Source organism: Hyperolius riggenbachi, chromosome 3 (assembly GCF_040937935.1).
Source record: "Hyperolius riggenbachi isolate aHypRig1 chromosome 3, aHypRig1.pri, whole genome shotgun sequence".
Taxonomy (NCBI): Eukaryota; Metazoa; Chordata; class Amphibia; order Anura; family Hyperoliidae; genus Hyperolius; species Hyperolius riggenbachi.
Window position 1 is genome coordinate 170615833 of NC_090648.1, and position 19485 is coordinate 170635317.

Here is a 19485-nt window from a genome sequence, read left to right on the forward strand (position 1 = left end):
AAGCTGTATCGCCGAGCAATAAACTGTTAAAGCTGCAGAGTGCTGAATTGTAAAAAATGGCCTGGTCACTAGGGGAATGTAAGCCTGTGGTCCTCAAAAAGTTAAGTGTGCACTTCTGATGTTCTTGCGTATCACACACCATACACGTTGCTGAAATATGCACAGCAACGCATGTACAGTAGTATGAACATGGCCTTACAATATAGCTTCCTGCTTACAAATGATGGTAGCTTACTAAAATGTAATAGATACTAATGGTATACTGAGTATGTCCACTGGTTACAAGGGAACAAACAGGAGAATTTACAAAGCTGCTTGTTAATTGAGTTTTCATATCTGCTTTATGTCTGTGTGCGACTGTCCTGTTTACACATAACCTGTAAACACAGGCGTGAGCAGTTGGAAACTACCCAGGCTGCTTGGCTGGAACAAGCTGAAAAATATGAGGACAGCCACCTGGGAGGCTATCAGCGTATTTACCCACAAAACAAAGGCGACAAATATGAGAAGTTCTTCAAACACAGCGGCTCATTGTTCCAGGAAACGGCTGCATCCAGGGCCAGAGAGGAGTGTGCCAGGTAATTTCTCACCCCTATTTAATAAAAGTGTTGTCAAGTATGCCGACTTTGATAGTTGAAACCACAACAACAATACAGCTGAATAGTCATAATAACAACTTAAGTGTACCTGAGGGAAGAAAAGTGCCCCTAGGGTGTACTTACCTCTGGAGGGGGGGCTTCCCACTTCTTAGCAGAGGAGATCCAGCCCTGCCTCCCCCTACAATACCCTTATGACCGCTTGACGGGAGTCTCGTGCAAGCGCAATATCAGCTTCCTCTCGTGTCCTCTCTTCTACGCAGGCACAGATGCATCACACCTGTTCAGTGGACTTGATAAAGCTTGGCTATTTCAGCCGGAGCCCGAGGGGAAAGCCGCTATTGCGCCTGCGCAGGAGCACCGACAGCTTTGTTATTGTTTTGAAACTTTCAGGGCTGCCAGCGCTGGATTGAGCTGGCCGTGGAGGACCGGAGAAGCCTCATTAAGTTGCAAAGGCTTCCCCCTCCCAAAGTGAGTATCTGATTTTAGGAAAGTTACAGGTGTCCTTTTTTTGTAATGAGAGATAAATACACACAGCGGATGAGTAAAACGCAATCAGGTTGATTCACTAAAATGTGCCCGTCAGTGTGAGTTCATTGAAGGATTGCAAGTTAATTTGAATGAGAGCATGCTATACATCAGGGCTGCCCAATAGGTCAATCACGATCTACCGGTAGATCACAACCGCCTTCTGTCTCGTTAAATGTTGCGGCCAGCAGCTCATTATCTTTAGCTGCCGGCCGCTGGTCAATAAGGATGCAGGGGAGGAGAGGCGGCGCGGCCGCTACGTCATGGCTGGGGGCGGCGGCAGGCAGCCTGCAATGTGCATGCTTGTAACGTGCCCAGCGCCGCCCCCAGCCATGACGTAGCGGCCGCGCCGTCTCTCTCCTCGCCACCTCTTCTCCCCTGCATCCTTATTGGCCAGCGGCCTGCCTGCAAGTTCAAGAAGTCCAGAGGACCTGGCTACCCTACACTGCAGGTACATATACCTGGCTAACCTACACTGAGGGCCCATGTACCTGGCTAACCTACACTGAGGGCCCATATACCTGGCTAACCTGCACTGAGGGCCCATATACCTGGCTAACCTGCACTGAGGGCCCATATACCTGGCTAACCTGCACTGAGGGCCCATATACCTGGCTAACCTACACTGAGGGCCCATATACCTGGCTAACCTACACTGAGGGCCCATATACCTGGCTAACCTACACTGAGGGCCCATATACCTGGCTAACTTACACTGAGGGCCCATATACCTGACTAACCTACACTGAGGGCCCATATACCTGGCTAACCTACACTGAGGGCCCATATACCTGGCTAACCTACACTGAGGGCCCATATACCTGGCTAACCTACACTGAGGGCCCATATACCTGGCTAACCTACACTGAGGGCCCATATACCTGGCTAACCTACACTGAGGGCCCATATACCTGGCTAACCTACACTGAGGGCCCATATACCTGGCTAACCTATACTGAGGGCCCATATACCTGGCTAACCTATACTGAGGGCCCATATACCTGGCTAACCTATACTGAGGGCCCATATACCTGGCTAACCTATACTGAGGGCCCATATACCTGGCTAACCTATACTGAGGGCCCATATACCTGGCTAACCTATACTGAGGGCCCATATACCTGGCTAACCTATACTGAGGGCACGTAACCTATGCTGCAGGCACATATACCTGGCTAACCTATGCTGCAGGCACATATACCTGGCTAACCTACGCGGGGCGGGCGGTTCGGGGGGGTGTACTTAGCATTTGAGACGTTGGTAGATCTCCTAGCCTCGGCAAATTTTAAAGTAGCTCGCGAGTCGAAAAAGTGTGGGCACACCTACTATACATAGCCCTGGCAGCGTAGCATGTGCTCTTTAGTTATGGCCAATCCTTCTAATTGCCACACGATAGTGCAGTAGTGCGACTATACTACTTTTCTAGCGCGGCCACTACTACGTTAATTAACGTAATTTGGTCAGCTGAATGATTTGAGACTTTATTCACCTGACACTTTCACTCATAATAATGGAAATACTGACAATCTCCCATGCTTTTTACTCTAGGAGAATTTTACATTTTATATGTGGATTTTACATTTAAAGGACACACAAGATGCACATAGTGTTGTTTTACTTACCTGGAGTCTCTTCCAGCCCCATTGGCTTGTAGGTTCTTTACTGTCCTCCCTGTCCTTTTCCTCAATCTAATGTTTGAAGGCGCACCTTCTTGATAGCGCTGACGTGGCTCTGCACCTGCGCACTATGTTAAAACTCATAGCTGTGCATGCACAGATTTCTCCCGGCCATAGCAGCATGATCAAGATGGTGCGCTGCCAGGCCAGTGCATGCGCAGTAGTGTGCAACTTAGCTAAATTGCACACTGTACCAGGCCTGATAGGCTGCTGAGCTGTCCAATAATAGAAGAATGGGGTTCCTCTGACATCACAGCAATGAGATAAGCTCCCCTGCAATGGCTACAGAACAGAAAGGTAATGTAGCTTCTACTTGTATCAGAGAAAGTGTGTATGAAATGTATTTGTGACGTATGATGTTACTTACCCCAATGGTCCTAGTTGTGCAAAATAATTTCCTTACAGGCAGCAGCTAGAAGAGCTTCGACTTAAACAAGAACAGAAAGACATGCCTTCAGGAAAGAAGAAAAAGGAAACCTTACAGGGAGAATCAGCGGGGGAAAAGCCTGTGAAATACAAGGTGACAAGAAGGCCATCAACTCGTGCTGTGTCCAGTGGATGCAGAACTGCAGAGAGGAAGGTACATTGTACATTTGATACTGGAACACTGTGTACAGAAACTGGTCCGTTAGAAAGTGGCTGTATCTGAACAGGTTAATGTAAGCTCCAGACAGATGATCCTGGTGTGTAATGAAATACACTAGTAATTCTGGTTTCACGTTATGGGTAAACAGATATACTTTCCTTCAAATCCTCCCTGATTCTGCCATCCGATTAAGCCTTATAACCACCCCATCAAGCTTATTTTTGTGATAATTGTTTTTCTTGATTTTATACAATAACAAAACAACATACAACAATTCCCCATCAATCTACTCCAGTGTATTGGTCCCTCCTCCTACCACCCCAATCTGACTCAGTTGTTCAGTAATACAATGTTCATACAATAGAATATAGCTGCAGTAGTCGAATGCTCTGGGAGCAGACCGGCAAGTAGAAGGGGGGCGCAGGCACAAGGACATAATCGATAGGGAGCTGGTGACGCGCGGTGCAGCCAAATGGAAGAAGAAACAAGATTACCGGCGTAATCACCTTTCTTGAGACCTCCTGGGCTGCCTGCGTCAGACTTCAAGTCCTCATCTCATCACCACGGCGTGATGACACCTGTCCTCTAGCAGTACTGCAGGCTGTCAGTGTGCGGTGCCCATGGAGGAGTCGGCTTTTCCGGGCTCTCTTAGCCTGTGTGTTCTCTGGTCCCTGCTTCCTCCTGGATGAGCAGCTGGTCACTAGTAAGTAGGCAGATCTACTTGTGACCTGTGACTGTCCCTAAAGAGTAAGGGTTTGCGATTCCACAGGGGTGGGGGAGAAGGGGGCGCAATTTTTACACCCTCGCCCTGGGTGCAATTTTTAGTCTAGAAACTGCCCTGGTTCTCATATATACTTTATAAACGGGTAGATCTGCATGAATGGATGCCAAGTACTCTGTGATAGTTGGTGCCAAGACATTTTTCCATTTTAAGGCTATCTGCCTCCTGGCATAAAAAGAAAGTACCGGTAATCTAGCAAGGAATAGCTTATGTCTGTAATAGATATGTCCTCAAAGAGATTGAGCAACATAGCTTTTGGGGTAGATGGTATGGAGAAACTAAAAAGTTTGGTAAGTAGGATGTGCACCTTGCCCCAAAACATCTGGATCTCGAGACAAGCCTAGAATATGTGAAAAAACGTATTTGGTGTGCCACATCACCAGTGTCTATCTTGAAGCTAGGGGTGAACCCACAATGGTAGCCTACAGCACAGAGGCAGGGTTATATTGGTATTCAAACCCCCTATGAACTGTGGATAGGACAGTGGTAAAACTTAAGTTTAGGGATTGCGACACCGTATTGATCAACAGGCAATTGAAAGTTAGAGAGAGCAATACGCAGGGTAGAGGACCCCATATAAATAAAGTAATTATCGAGATTGGAGAACAGGCGGCCAGGCAACCTAACGGGGTATGCCTGAAAACATAAAGGAACTTAGGCAGAATGCAGAGGCAGTGTGCTCCAGGCAGGAAGCTTGTCCTTGACCCATCCCACTAAAGGTGCAATATTTAGGGTTTATTAGTCTCTGACATTCCACTATTTGTAATGGTGTGTCTCATGTGGTTGAGTCATTTTGAGAGCCAAGTTTCATTAAAAGCTATTTAGTCCACGTAATCAATAGGCTGAAATATGCACCAAATTTAGATATTAGTTCAAGGGCATTGGTGAAAGAGGCACAGGGATATGCTAAATACAACAATAGATCATCAGCATATATGGGTACTCTTTAGTCCAGATCAGAAATATGTAGTCCATCTATATCTGGGCTAGAGCTGATAATCACCGCCAGAGACTCCATTGCCAGCACGAAGAGCGGTGGGAGGATAGCCCTGACTCGTTCATCACCCCCAGAGAAAGGAAGGGTGCAATTAGAGTCCTGATCCTAACCTTAGCTCTTGGGGTGAAGTACAATGCCTTAATATAGTAACGAATTTCCAATGTTGAACTTTTCAAGTACCTCCCATAAATAAGTCCACTCAGACGTGTGAAAAGCTTTTTCAGCGTTTAAAGAAGCAATAACCCTGGAACTGGAGTTGACATGTGAAGTAGAGATATTAGTCATCCCTTTCTGGCAATAAATACTGACTGATCGCTGTGAATGACAGAAGTAATGATTCTCTTTAGCCTGAAGGCCAGTATCATGGCCAGTATTTTACTGTCCACATTTAGCAAAGAGATAGGTCAATAAGAGAAGCAGAGAGTAGGAGCCCTGCCTTTTTTTTTTTTTTTATAGATAATTGTAATCAGAGCCTCTGTCATTGATGGGAAGTGTGGGGGGGGGGGCTGCCTTAATGATCTCTTTGTATACGGAAAGTAGCTGAGGTGCTAATTGATCTTTGTATGTGTACAATCTTTGATTTAATTGCAGGTGAACAACAAAAAGTAGCCTGTTTGAGCTTATTCCTCATCAGAAATCATATTTTGTAGAATTATATTGTACAGAAGATTTTATAAAAGACTGCAGCATTGGTCCGAGTATTATTCTGGTGTGCCAATACTGAAAAAAAAAAATTAGTTCAGAGCAAGAATCCAGTGGTTACCATAAACATAGCAAAATAGGTCATTTGCAACCCGCCTAACATATGGTTCTGTTATAACCATGCTTTACTCTGTCTATGGCCAGGAAGTGAAAATGGATTCCATGAAGCCAGTGGACATTGATGAACGAGAGGAGCTGGAAAGACTGCAAGGTCTTCAACAGAGAGAAAAGCTCATCAGAGCCCTTGGTATAGTGGATCAGGTGTACAGACTGTTCAGTACTATGGAACCCAAAACCCCTGACCTCCAACCACAAGACTACAGCCTCCTACATGCTCAAACCAAAAATCAAGTATGTAATAACTACCTGGGAAGTAAAAATGCATTGAACACTTTTGAAAGTACTCTGTTAAATTCCCGTTTTGTTAGAAATGACTATAAAAATCAATTCTGCTCAACTTTTTGTTTATATTAAACAGGGGCGTCACTAGGATCTGAGACAATCAAACCCTTCCCTTCATTAGGCAGACAGCTTACACTTCAAAACATTCAGAGCCCAGAGACAAACAGCGAGCAACTGTGTGCAGTTGGCCAGAGAGAGGGCATACCTGATCCATGGTCCCGCACCACTCGGCTCCTCAAGTGCAGAGCTTCCGCCTTCTTCCTTAGCTGCATGATGCACACTGCATGTACTAGAGGCTTGTCCCAACCTGATGATGTGGCTGCTGAAATTATCCATACATTGCTGCATCATCAGGTCGGGACAAGCTTCTAAGTGCAGGCAGCATGCACCATGTGGGTAAGGAAGAAGACATAAGCTCTGCACTAATGCAGCCTAGTGGAGAGGGACCATGGATTAGTTATGTTGACCTCCCAGCCTGCTGCACACTGTCTGTCTCAGGGGTATGCCTAGCACTGTGGAGGAGGAGGAGGCAGACAATTGGGGCACAATGGCAGAGGTTTGGGGCACTAACTCCAAACCTTTTGGCCTAACAATGCCACTCTTATTTAAAATGATCTTTCTAGTTCAGTTTACAACTAGTTATGAATTTACCAAATTAATTGTAAGCTGAACTTGCACTATACAAGCATGGCATCTGTACATATTTTTTTTTGAGTATGAACTATACAAAATTTGCAAGGTTTCTGCACAATAAATGAGCTGCACAGAGTAGTAGCCAGTGTTACATATTTTGATCACCTTGACTACTCTAGTTGAAATTAGACTTTGACATTGGCATGTGTTAGTGTCTCTTAAAGTGTACCTGAGACGACAGGGTATACAAGTTTTATACATACCTGGGGCATCCTCCAGCCACCTCCACACCAATCACTGCCTTGCCACCATCCTCCGCCTCCTGGCTTGTACCTGTAGATGCCATGCTAGATTCGCCAATCAGCGCAGTCCACCCACACGTGCTCCCCCGTTGCGCTCCTGCAGCTGGGAGTGTTCTGCGCTTGCGCAGTAGTACTGTGCAGATGCAGAATGCTCCCAGCTGACAGGAGCATGTCGGGGCGTGCACACGGCCGGGCCATGCATGCGCAGTACTTCCTCGACTGGCGAATCTAACGTGGCATCTACCGGCCAATCCAGGAGGTGGAGTGCAGTAGCGAGGGGGCTGGAGGAAGCCCCAGGTATGTGTAAAATTTGTATACCCTGTGGTCTCTCAGCTTTACTTTAAGATGGCCATACTCTTATAGATGGCCACTATAATTGACCATCAGATAGATCCCTCTCAGATCAAATATGATCAGAGAGGGATCTATTACTGCCACACACTGTACACCGATTATATCAGCATAAACTATATTGAAAATCTGTAGAGCCTCCACTGTCTGCCTGTCCCTCAGGTCTCCCCATATAATGTGCTCAAACGTCACTAATGCGGAGCACCCAACCAAGCCCTTTTCAGCGAGATCTTTACAGACTGTGCAATCAATAGTTTCAATTTTGGACAGAAATCAATTGATATTACAATTGGGTGGCTACCTTGTGGCCTCAATCTGTGGCAGATTCAAACATATTGTTTGAATCTGCTGGAAAATTGGGCAAGTGTATTGGCACCATTAGGATCTGCATGGACATGCTTTGATTTTTGTGTACAAAAAAATGAAATGCTGTTTGCTATTAGTGCTTGCAATGTATAGAGTTGAACTGAAGGGATTGCTTTTTCACCTAGCAAAAGTGTAATCTCACGTTAAAGCAAGTACATAGTATGAGAGTCACACATTCTTGCATTTAGGTAAGAATGTTAATAAAATATATTTGCTCCCAATATAATACTTTTTGCAGGGTACTTATAATGTAAGAAGGTATGGTGTCTATGGGGTTGATTCATTACACTTTCTCGGATACTATAATGCATATTTTATTCATAGATTCTTAACCTTTTTGGGTGATTTCCCATAGGAAAAGTTTTGTTCCCAATTATGTAATAAGAAAAAAACACATCATAATGATTGCTTAGTTAACCCCTTCCCGTCCACCTAATGCTGAAAGGCGTCAAGTCCTGGGGTGGGGTTTTACAGAGGATCGCGCGCGCCGATGCACGCACATCCCCGCTTGAGTGATGGAGCTCTGCTCCGTCATCAGTCTACCAGAGGTGATCGCCGCTAGCAGACTGTTATGCTGGGAATACACGTTAAGTTTTTACTTTAGATAGATGGGTTCGATAGATAAATTCCAACCCGTCGGATCTGGTCGATTCTACTTTCGTTTGGATTCTCCTCATTCAAGTGAATGTAAATTGATAAGAAAAGATAAGGAACTGTGAGGAGAATCGAGCAGTGAATCGAGAGTAGAATCTATCGAAAGCGAAAACGACGGCAAAAACGAACGCAAAAACGCATCGTGTATTCCCGGCATTAGTCTATTTGCCTTCTATTTACATTGCACAGCGCTGCGATCTACTGCAGCACTTTACTGGGGACAGCCTTGTCACTCGGCTGTTCCCTAGAGAGGCTCCGATCTGTTGCCTATGAGAGAGGATCGCCCTGATTGGCTGGTGGGGGGAGGGAGAGAGGGGAATAACAAAATTTAACTAAAAAAAAGTGAAATTGAATAAAAATAAATAGGGAGTCCATTTTCAGCAACGAGGGACCGGAGGATGGCGTGGAAAGCCTCTATGGGATCCAGAGACTTCCCTCTTCTTAGGCAAGTACGTCTTTTTTTAACCTGAGGTTTGCCTCGGCTACTTTAACTGAATAAGATCAGAGAGGGATTTGATACTGCCACACACTGTACACAGAGAGGTTACCATCTTATATAAGCTTCACTTCGTCAGATTTGAAGCTTCATGATTTGCCAGATCAGCTATATTGTATTCTATAAGTTTTTTTCTTTTATTATTTTTTACTCCATTTGAGAATTAACATCTAGAATGTGGCTGGCAACTACTATCAAACCATCTTCTCTCCACTTTTGTAAAATGGCATCCATTTTCATGTTCTGTATTTTATGCCTTTAATTTTCTCATTAAATTTATCATAACACAAAAATAAGTTCACAGGTGTTTTAATGATGTAACAGTTTAGTAGCATCACCTTTTATGAGTCATCATCAATGTACAATTCAGCAGCAGCTTCTATAAAGGTTGTATATGTTTTTCTTGCAGACCCAGTTTAACCAGGGGATACTAATGTACCAGGATACAGAAGGAAACATGTGTTTTTTGCCAGCGTCTTGTCTAGGAGGAACAGTTATAGACAATCAGTCAAGTGCCACATCTAACCATATCCATTCTGGATACCCAACACGCTTTTCCAGTTTCCTTGCTACAGGAACACCCCCTCCAACACATTATGCATCCAGAAGATATGCACATCAAAAACCACTACCCTGGAATGGTGTACAGACTCTACGGACAATGGCAACAGTCACTGAGCCCAACTCTTTTATCAAACCATTGAAAAGTGGAGGTCAGATCAGGCTCACTAGTGCCAAAGCTAAGATAGAACAGAGTAAGTAGACAAAGAACAACCAACCAAGTGAGAGATAATTTTACAATTTTTTTTTTTTTTTTAAATGCTATAGCGAGAATAGCCAGTGGGGAAGCTCATAGTTATTGTCTGACTTCTCCAGATCAATTGTCCTTGTCTAGATTAACAGTCTAATTTGAATGTAATATCCTAATTGTGTTGCTCCACCCTTTTAACCCCTCGCATGAAAATCAGTTGCAGCTATTACTTAAAACAGATGCCACTGATCGCAGTCTTGGTTGTCATGGAAACTTGATATCGCTGCTTGTTGATAAGAAGTAAGCATCCGGATTATGTAATTATAAGACCTTTTTTAGATGGACGACTGAACTTGTTGGGCAGTTCAGCCTCCTATCTGCTGGCCACGAGCACCTTTCAGCTGCAATTTGATGCAACGTTTATAACCCCACACATGTCAGTGTTTGACGTACGATGTTGTTACCTGGCAGCATAAAAAGTGACATATCGCAGCTAAGCATGGCTGTGGCCACACTCCTTTGTGACTTGTTACTGTGGTTGAATCTCTACCACGTGTGGTGTGTTCCAAGCACTATCAAGCACCCAGCCGGTGCTCAGAAACAGCTGACAGGCAGTGAATTTGCTGCCTTTAGCCTCCTGTGTCAAAGATGCCTTAAGGTAGGCATACTGGGCTCCATTCACTATGCTGTGATAACTGCTATCACAGCAGTTATCACGCAAGCTGCCGCGCGCAAACATCGTTACTTCGTGTGCTGAGGAAGGTTTGCGTGCGATCACGTGCACTTTTCACGTGAATAGTGCACGTGATTGCACGTAAACCTTTCGCTTATCACGCAAAGTAACACTGTTTGCGCGCAAACCTTTGCGCGCGGCAGCTCGCATGCTAACTGCTTTGATAGCAGTTATCACAGCATAGTAAATCGAGCCCACTGTGTGATGTTTTTAACAAATTTGATTTTGATGCAATAAAACGATCGACTTGAAGTAGTATTTTTTTATTTTTTTTTAAACTTGGACCATTCTCAATCTGACCAAAAAACAATCAACTGAACATTGAGCAGGAAAGGCCTCTCTTTTATTGATCAAATGTATTCCATGTGTATATATATATATCAGTGGAGAGTGGCACATGATTGACAGCTGCATAGCTTTGTACTGCATTGAGTAAAACATAGCTAGCGGCCAGCCTTTAAAGTGCTTTTTGATCAGATTTTTGTTACAATATGATCTATACTGAGTGGTGCAAGTTTGTAAAATAATCGATCAGCATTCTCTCAAAATATTATCGATTTTCATTTTTTTAATTTTCCATTTTAAACCTGTTAACTATAAGAATTGAGGCAACTCTCACATTATTGTAGTTGTAACAAATGTTCAAACATTTATATGGCTGCTATCCTACACATGCTAAAGTATTATTATTATTATTATTTTTTATTATTATTTTAATATAATAATAATTTTTTTTTTTTTTTTTTAATGTTTCAGAAACTTTACCCAGTAAGAAGCCAACCCACTTTAATGGAATCTTTACCGGCTCAGTAAATAACTTACCTCCTCATGTAAAAGGCTGCAGTGCACCATCCACTGGATGCACCCTTCCTGCTGTCGGGGGCACGTCATCAGCTGATCAGCAGTTAGCAATTACATCTACTTCTGCTCCAATCGCACAGCGTCCTGATCAGTCAAGGCGGTACCCAATGGGAACCTTCAACTTAAATATAAACTGGTAATAAAAAAAAAAATGAAATGTCATGCTAACAGTACTTATTTAATCAAATATATCAACTTAATAATAAGCAGAATGCATGTATCTCTTTGAGTTGAAGACATAACTTAAAAATCCTGTTGCTAATGAAAATCTTCAATTCTATTCTTACTTTGCTGTGCTTATTGCATATGCTTTTGAAATGTATTGCCTGCTTAGACTTTCAGTGAAGGCTGTGGCTAGTGTCAGGGTACAACTTTTCCTTTCTTCAATGATCTAGTTCAGTTGAGTGTAGTTTACCCTTTACTGTTGAGATATATATATATACTGTATATAGGAAAGACAATCAGAAAATCATGACAGAGAATAATTGTAGTTAAACGTGCATCTTTGGCAATACGAGGGCATGTAGATAGGCATACATTTAATTTCACCGGTACCAAATGTTGGTGCAGGTTGAAGCAGAAAGACTGCTCACCCTGCGCCTGCTGGAAGTCTGGGGTGGAGTTTATGCTATTTCCCCCTGAGTTGTAGCATCTCGGGGGGGGGGGGGGGGGGTGTTGGTTGGAGAGACAAGTAATTCAGGCACTGGACTGGTTATTACCTCGTTTTTTTTTTCTAATTAGAACTCCGGCAATCGCCAGTGCCCAAATTTGTCACTGAGCACCGCTACAGCCGTAATTCACATTACGGCCAAATCATCAGTGCAGCTCTGCACCAAAATTAGCTATCTCATGTAGTCAGTGCTAGTGTAACACTTAGTCCACATGGTAGGTTAAACTGCACAATTCAGCTGCTCTTGAGCGAGGTATTCACCATCACTCAGTTACTGTATGTGTGTATTGGATGGTTTATGGATAACACGTTTTGTCTCCCACTGTCATTTGTGGACACCTCTAGTTACCCACAAATAATTGGTGCATCCACCACTGTCAACTGGCCATGTGTAACTAGGTCTAATGTTCCAGGGTTTCTGATTGTGTATGTATTATAACGTGATGAGGTGGCCGCTCAAATTCCCCTAGGCGTTAAATACTATTGCCACTCCGATTCATGGCAACTTGGAGGTAGAAGTAATTTGGGGTTCCGCCGATCTCCCTTCTGACCATTAGCCTTGTGCGGGTCATGCACTATAGCATTAGTATTGTAGTGGCGCCCAGCTTTGGTGCTTGGCGCTGTGTGCCGAAACGACCTGCTTCCCCCTCCTTTCCAAGTGCATCCTGCAGGACCTTTACAATTGTACTAGCTTTCCCCAAGGTGCCTTTCTTTGTCCACTGCATTACCTGCAGCCTTCTTATATGTTTGTGGTAGCTGTGAGAGGATTATGCCTTGGAAGGTGGTGTGGCAAGTGCTGCTGCTTGCCTCTCTCCCCATTGTTTTCAACCCCCTTCTATCAGATAATGTGAGTGAGTGAGTGAGTGTGTGTACATGAAATGGACAGCCAGGCTTCAGGAGAGTACAGGAGGGAATATGGCAGCTCTCTAATGTGCTGTTACATGACTCGGACTTCTAAAGCATAAGAAAAAAAAATCTATGAAGATTTTCATAGGGGCTATGAAATCAGAATAGGTAATTAGTGGAAATTCAGCCTTAATTAAATAGGGTAGTATGTTAAACTGTTTTGCATTGCAAATATTTACATATTAGAAATGTCTTAACCATTTTATCGTATGCACATAAATCCTATATAACACCTATATGCATTTAGAACATGTTACATATCTGAAATGACTTAAAAGTACAACTGAAGCAAAACATTTTTAGATACCTAGGGAGAGGGGAGGTTCTGGATCCTATAGAGCCTTCCTGTTCCTCTCATGGTCCCGGCATTTGAGCGCTGTCACCCCTATTGCACGTATTCAACCAAATACTGGTCAAATACGCATTCGGGGTGCTTCTGGAGATGAGCCGCTCCATACTGAGCATGCGTGAGTGCGCACCCACATGCGCGGTACGGAGCCGCCCATCCTCAGAAGCACCTAGGGACACGAGTGCTTCCGAAGCCTTCCAAAGGTTCCCAGAGGTGGCAGATTTAAACTGGGGACAGCATTGGAATGCGGACACCACAAGGGGACAGGGAAAGATCTCTGAGATCCAGAGCCTTTCTCCATCCGTACTTATCTAATTTTTTTTTTCTTTTTTTATTTCACTACAGATCCGGTTTAACATTAAACAGATTTACTCATACAATACATTTTGTTTTGTTCTAGGCGATGGACTTGATTATGTGCCAATAATAAGAAAACACCCCAAGAAGTCTGGTCCTTCCTTTCTGGAGGATCACAATGGGACAGGAACTCCAGACAATAAAATAAAAACATAAAGTATATAGAGACTGAAAATCTGTTTTCTCTTACAACGGAAGTATTGTATATGGCAAAACCTCTTTTATCTGACATGGAATGGTCTAAACACAGTGAGGCTGAATTATCAACACCGGTACAAAGAAAATGGGTGGAAAAATTAAGCAGTTCCTGGAGCTACCAATCCGGTTTCATCTGCTAATTAAAATAAAGATTCTGACTGGTTAGAATAATTAGATAACTGCTCAACCTTTGTATCTCTCTAGATAAGTCAGCCTTCATGTCAGGGGGAATGTCCCCATGGATACCCTACCTAAAACCAGATGCTGCACTGACAGCCACTGCCTTCTCTCAATGCAAACTGATCACAAAATACTCTGGGCCAAATAAGTCAGTTTCAAAGAAGAAGGGGGTTCCTGTTTTCACTAAGCAGCATATATTGGTAATATTTTTATGACCAGTCTCAGAACATTAGCACAGTTACAATTACTAAAATACATTATCATGTAAATATTCCGTTTGAAGAACAGTCATCTGGTCATAGAAATGAATTATGATGCGTGAAAGATTAGTTAGCTCCTTCCTTTCTTCCTTTCTGTAAGTCTTCCTTTCTATAAAGAACAACTGTAACAAGAGGGTAATGGAGGCTGCCATATTTATTTCCTTTTAACCACTTGAGGACCGCAGTGTTAAACCCCTCTAAAGACCAGGTCATTTTTCAAGAAATAGGCAACTGCAGCTTTAAGACATCGCTGCTGGGCCGCACAACTGCGCACACAAGTGATTTACACCCCCCCCCCTCCCTTTTCTCCCCACCAACAGAGCTTTCTGTTGGTGGGGTCTGATCGCCCCAAAGATTGTTTATTTATTGTAAATATTTATCGGATTATTTTTTATTAAATTTCCCTATTTTTTATATATTTTTGTATTCCTCCCTCCCCCCGCCAGCCAATTCCCATGATCGGCTGTCATAGGCTTCAGCCTATGACAGCCGATCATTCTTGAGCCTCTGGAGGGGACAGCCGTGTCACACTAGGAGACTGCTAGACGGCGAACCCGCTATCTAATTACCCCGTACATCGCTGCGATCTAAGTCTAGTCTAACAGTCTTCTAGCGCCGCTGGGAGATTGGAGGTGGGGCGGAGCTCCGCCTACCAAATGGAGATGTGCGCGTGATGTCCTGCAAAGCAGGCCCACAGGACCTTACGTCGAACAGCGTTAGGCGGTCCTGGGGCTGCCGCCACGCCCATCGGCGTGACGTGGTCGGCAAGTAATACCAGTTTCCAGAAACAAGCATTCAGCTAATATTGTCAGCTCTGACAATGTCAGAAACACCTGATCTGCTGCATGCTTGTTCAGGGTCTATGGCTGAAAGTTTTAGAGGCACAGGATCAGCAAGATAGCCAGGCAACTGGTATTGTTTAAAAGGAAATAAATATGGTAGCATCCATATCCCTCTCATTACAGTTGTCCTATAAATAGACATTGCCATACACTAACATTCTTGGAATAATCATCCAAACAATTTATCCGTCACTGAAATAACATAATTACTGTATTCCCAAATTCGTTTATTACAGTATAATAATATAATACTATCCTGTTGGAAGAGATATTCATAAAAATACAACATATTGCCAAAAGTATTGAGATGCCCACTAGATCATTGAGTTCAGATGTTCTAATCCTTTCAATGACCCCAGGTATATACAATCAAGTGCCTTGGCATCCGGAGTACTTCTAGAAACATTTGTGAAAGAATGGGTCGCACAGTGTGGCAATGTGATGTTATCACCTGTGCAATAAGTCTACTTGTGAAATGTCCTTGCTACTAATTATTCCACAGTTAACTGTTAGTAGAATTATAACAGGGTGGAAGCAATTCAGAACCAAAGCAATATAATCACAGAGTGGGGGTCAGAGCATACCGAGGCTCACATTTGTGCAAGTCATCAACTTTTTGCAGTCATAGCTACAGACCAAAACATTTTGTATGGTTTAAAGATTAGCTCAAGGACAGTGTGTCGTGAGAGTCATGGAATGGGTTTCCATAGCTGAGCAGCCTCATCCATGCCTTACATCACCAAGTGCAATGCAAAGTGTTGTGTTAAGCATGTCACACTGCACACAGAGCAGTGGAGATGTGTTTTGTGGAGTGACAAATCATGTTTCTCTGTAAATTCAATGGACAAGTCTTGGTTTGGCAGATGGCAGGAGAATGGTACCTGCCTGATTGCATTGTGCTAAGTATAACATTTTTGGTGCAGGGGATTATGGTGCGGGTTGTTGTTCAGAGTTTGGTATTGGTTGCTTAATTCCAGTGAAAGAAACTCTAAATACTAAGGCTATTTTGAGAATTTCATGCTCCCAACTTTGTGGGTTTGGGGATGGTTCCTTCCTCTTCCATCAACATGACTACACACCAGTGCATAAAGTAAGGTCCATGTAGACACTGAGGGACAAATTTGGTATGGAGGAATGTGAATGCCCTGCACAGAGCTCTGACCTCAGTCCAACAGAAAACCTTTACAATAATTTAGAGCAGAGACGGCATACCAGGGATATGCCTAAAAAACATTCTGGCAACAACTATTAAAATATCCACAATATTGAATTAGTGCACACAAATGCCACAGCTCAATAAATTATATTTCTTGGCATATTTATTTTAATTGACTAACTTTTTATTGAATATGCATTTAACCAAGTAACGTGTTTTAGTTTTTGTGCTTGTGTTGGTGCGAGTCTGCTTTTATTGATTTGTAGGCTTTACTTTTGTGAATGAGGCATCCACGTCACAATAATTTAGATTATCGAAATTCTTTTTTGCTTGGTTTCTGTATATATCACAATTCTGAAAACTCCTAGAAATTTTATAAGTAGCAGCATTTTGCTAAATAAACTGAAGCATTGCTACTCTGGACCTGATACGGTTCTGCATGCAGGAGGCCAGAATACACAAATGATCCTACAAACCTACCTAGCTTTATTAATCCTTGTCTATCAGGTGGCAAGAGTTTGCAGTCTTCAACCTGGTCATAGTAAATATTTCAGTAGTCACTGTTTTACTGTAGTCATATATTACATCTGCTTTTAGAATATTTCTCTTTTTAAACTCTGATTGTTCTAGTTTTATCTAAGAAAAGGTCCCTCTGTGTGCATCTAAAGGTTTGTACACCCGCCCTACAAATCGGCCCGATTGTCATCTGATTTTGGTCCATTGGACGACAGTCAGGCGTGTGTACATGTGGCAAACGACTAGACGAGCTAATAACAGGCGGTTTGCCAATCCATCTGGCGGATCAACTCACATGACTGTTGGGCTGATATCGTTCAGTTGGCCACGTGTGTACAAGTCATTTGAGCGATGTGTGCTTGTTTTGAATGCGACCATGTCGTGCAGTCTGTCTTTTAGCTTGCACATGCAGTATGCACATGAGTTGGTTGTTTAGTTGGTTGGTGTGCAGAAAACACAAGACATGTAAATGGTTTATCATGGGGCCGGTCATGTCGTGGAGTTTGTTGTGCACTGTGTTGATGGTGCACTTTGTTGAACGTATGTACGAGCCTTAACTGTACTGCAATCTGATAGTCACTTTTTCATTAAGCTTTTAGCAACACTCACTGTGATCTTATATGACTCAAGCCACAGTTGCAAATTGTTGCCATGCAACTGCAGACATTTTTTAATACATCCAGGTCAGGTTTGTAGGATCCTTTATTAACTGATCTACAGCCACAACACCTTACCTCTAGATAAAATATCCTTGAGTGATAGCCAATGTCTCTCTGACACTGAAATCTTTATAGAGGAACCTGTACACAAAGTATTAAATAAATAAAAGTTAAACTAGCTATGGAGACAGGCTGATTTATATCATAGTAAACTGAGCTGTTAATAATTTATGTATACATGCCCTGGCTTGTTCATTGCTGGGATAATATGAATTCTTTGTGTGTCTTGTCCCATGGTTCATCGTGTTCTGGATGCTGCTGAATACTGCAGTTCATATAAATGCTGTTGTGACCTGCAAGGCAGTTATCTTCATAGTAAATGATGACACTGTCGAAGTTTAAAATTCTCACATTACGGAGACTGTAATCTGTTAGCACGGTTTAGCACAATGTTCTGGGGCATGTGGAGGCTACAAAAGGCTGTGTGTGTGTGTGTGTGTGGGGGGGGGGGGGGGGTGTATTTATAAATATTTATTGAGCACTCATCTGAGTATTTCTAAAGCACACTGAGCAGTCTGTGATACTAATCAGCAACATCTCTGTTAGGTACTGTATAATGAAATGTTACTTGGTGGTCACTGTCATTCTTTTAATTATCGGGTTCCTAGTTCCAGCTAGGAACCCCTGTCATGTGGCTACCATCATCTGTACTGCATGATGACATTATCACACAGCACATATGGAGATGATACTAGACCATTCAGTTATCCCAACTCTCTGTACCAGTGGAGACTGCAGGTACCAAGTCAACCAGGCTAGCGGGAAGGGGAGGGGAATGTGAAGATCATTATTACATGGGTGGGTAGAGTGAGGCATATATTTAAATATGCCTCATGGTCATTTGTTATATCCGAAAGAAGTATATCAGTGATGTTACCAATATTCTACTATCACCTGTTATCGATAGTAAAATATCAATAGTATTATTGATCGTCTCATATGGATCTATCTTCTACCCTCACACTAGCCTCCCACCATCTATGTCTAACACTAACACCGCCGCTATCCAGGACCTTTAACAGGACACACCGCCGCTACCCAGAGTCTTGCTACACAGTAACCGAACGACACTGTCCTATCCCTGCAGTCACTGCCGCTATCTGGTGTCACCGTTGTTAACTGTAGTTCAACTAGACAGTAGACAATCTCCAGCACTCCTGCCACTAACCACCCCTGCTACTCTAAGTTTAGCTACACAGTAGCCCATATCCGATGCTGCTGCTGCAATGAGATGGGCTCACGGTGCTCACAGGGTCAAGTGCCATTTTCATTGGCTCCAGACGGGCTCACGGAGCTCTGCTGGCATAACGATGGCAGGACAAGTGAGCTGCGTTGGCGGGAGAGCAGAGAGATCAGTGGTAGCAGAAGTTGAAATCTACGCCCTGGCAGGCTTAGGCGGTCATAAACAGGGCATAGATTTAAACTACGGCTGTCCAGAAACGGTTTAAGGCTCCTATACTGACCTATAACATGATGAGATAAATATAGGTACATATGAAACTAGTCCTACTAAGAAATTATCTGAAGTCAATGTCTTTTTTTTTTTTTTTTTGTAAATCTAGCAATAAACAAGTGCTGTTATCCATGCAAATTAGGTAGTCAAACATAAAAAAACAAAACAAACAAACTAAAAGAAAAAAAAATAAAATTTTAGCCTGTTGTTCTGAAAAGTAAATAGAAGCCAAAACACTACTTTCTGGCCTTGAAAACACTGCTGACAAGGTTTTACTGCTAACAGATCAAAGGCAAATTACTTCTGTTTATTTGGCAGCAGAATGAAGCTAATTGTATATCAGACTGTAATGGCTGTTGTTTAGAGTTCAGCTTTAAAGTGCACCTGAAGTGAAGTTTCCGCTGTGCACAAGCACTTCATTCTGCTGGGCATGTGCAAACCTTTGGATATGCCCAGTATGAATA

General features: G+C 43.0%; 1 protein-coding gene across 3 annotated transcripts in view; it reads left to right on the forward strand.

Moving 5' to 3' along the window:
• Positions 1–13859, forward strand: part of TTLL13 (tubulin tyrosine ligase like 13) — a 43099-nt gene extending 29240 nt beyond the window's left edge. For 2 of the 3 annotated variants that reach the window (XM_068275252.1, XM_068275250.1), the window contains 6 exons: positions 390–578; positions 3206–3380; positions 6005–6217; positions 9480–9825; positions 11311–11551; positions 13741–13859. In XM_068275252.1, the coding sequence (XP_068131353.1) occupies positions 390–578; positions 3206–3380; positions 6005–6217; positions 9480–9825; positions 11311–11551; positions 13741–13753 (1177 nt within the window). In that variant the 3' untranslated portion in view covers positions 13754–13859. The remainder of the gene's footprint in view (positions 1–389; positions 579–3205; positions 3381–6004; positions 6218–9479; positions 9826–11310; positions 11552–13740) is intronic. The other variant, XM_068275251.1, reaches the window with a different exon arrangement.
• The last annotated feature ends 5626 nt before the right edge of the window (positions 13860–19485 follow it).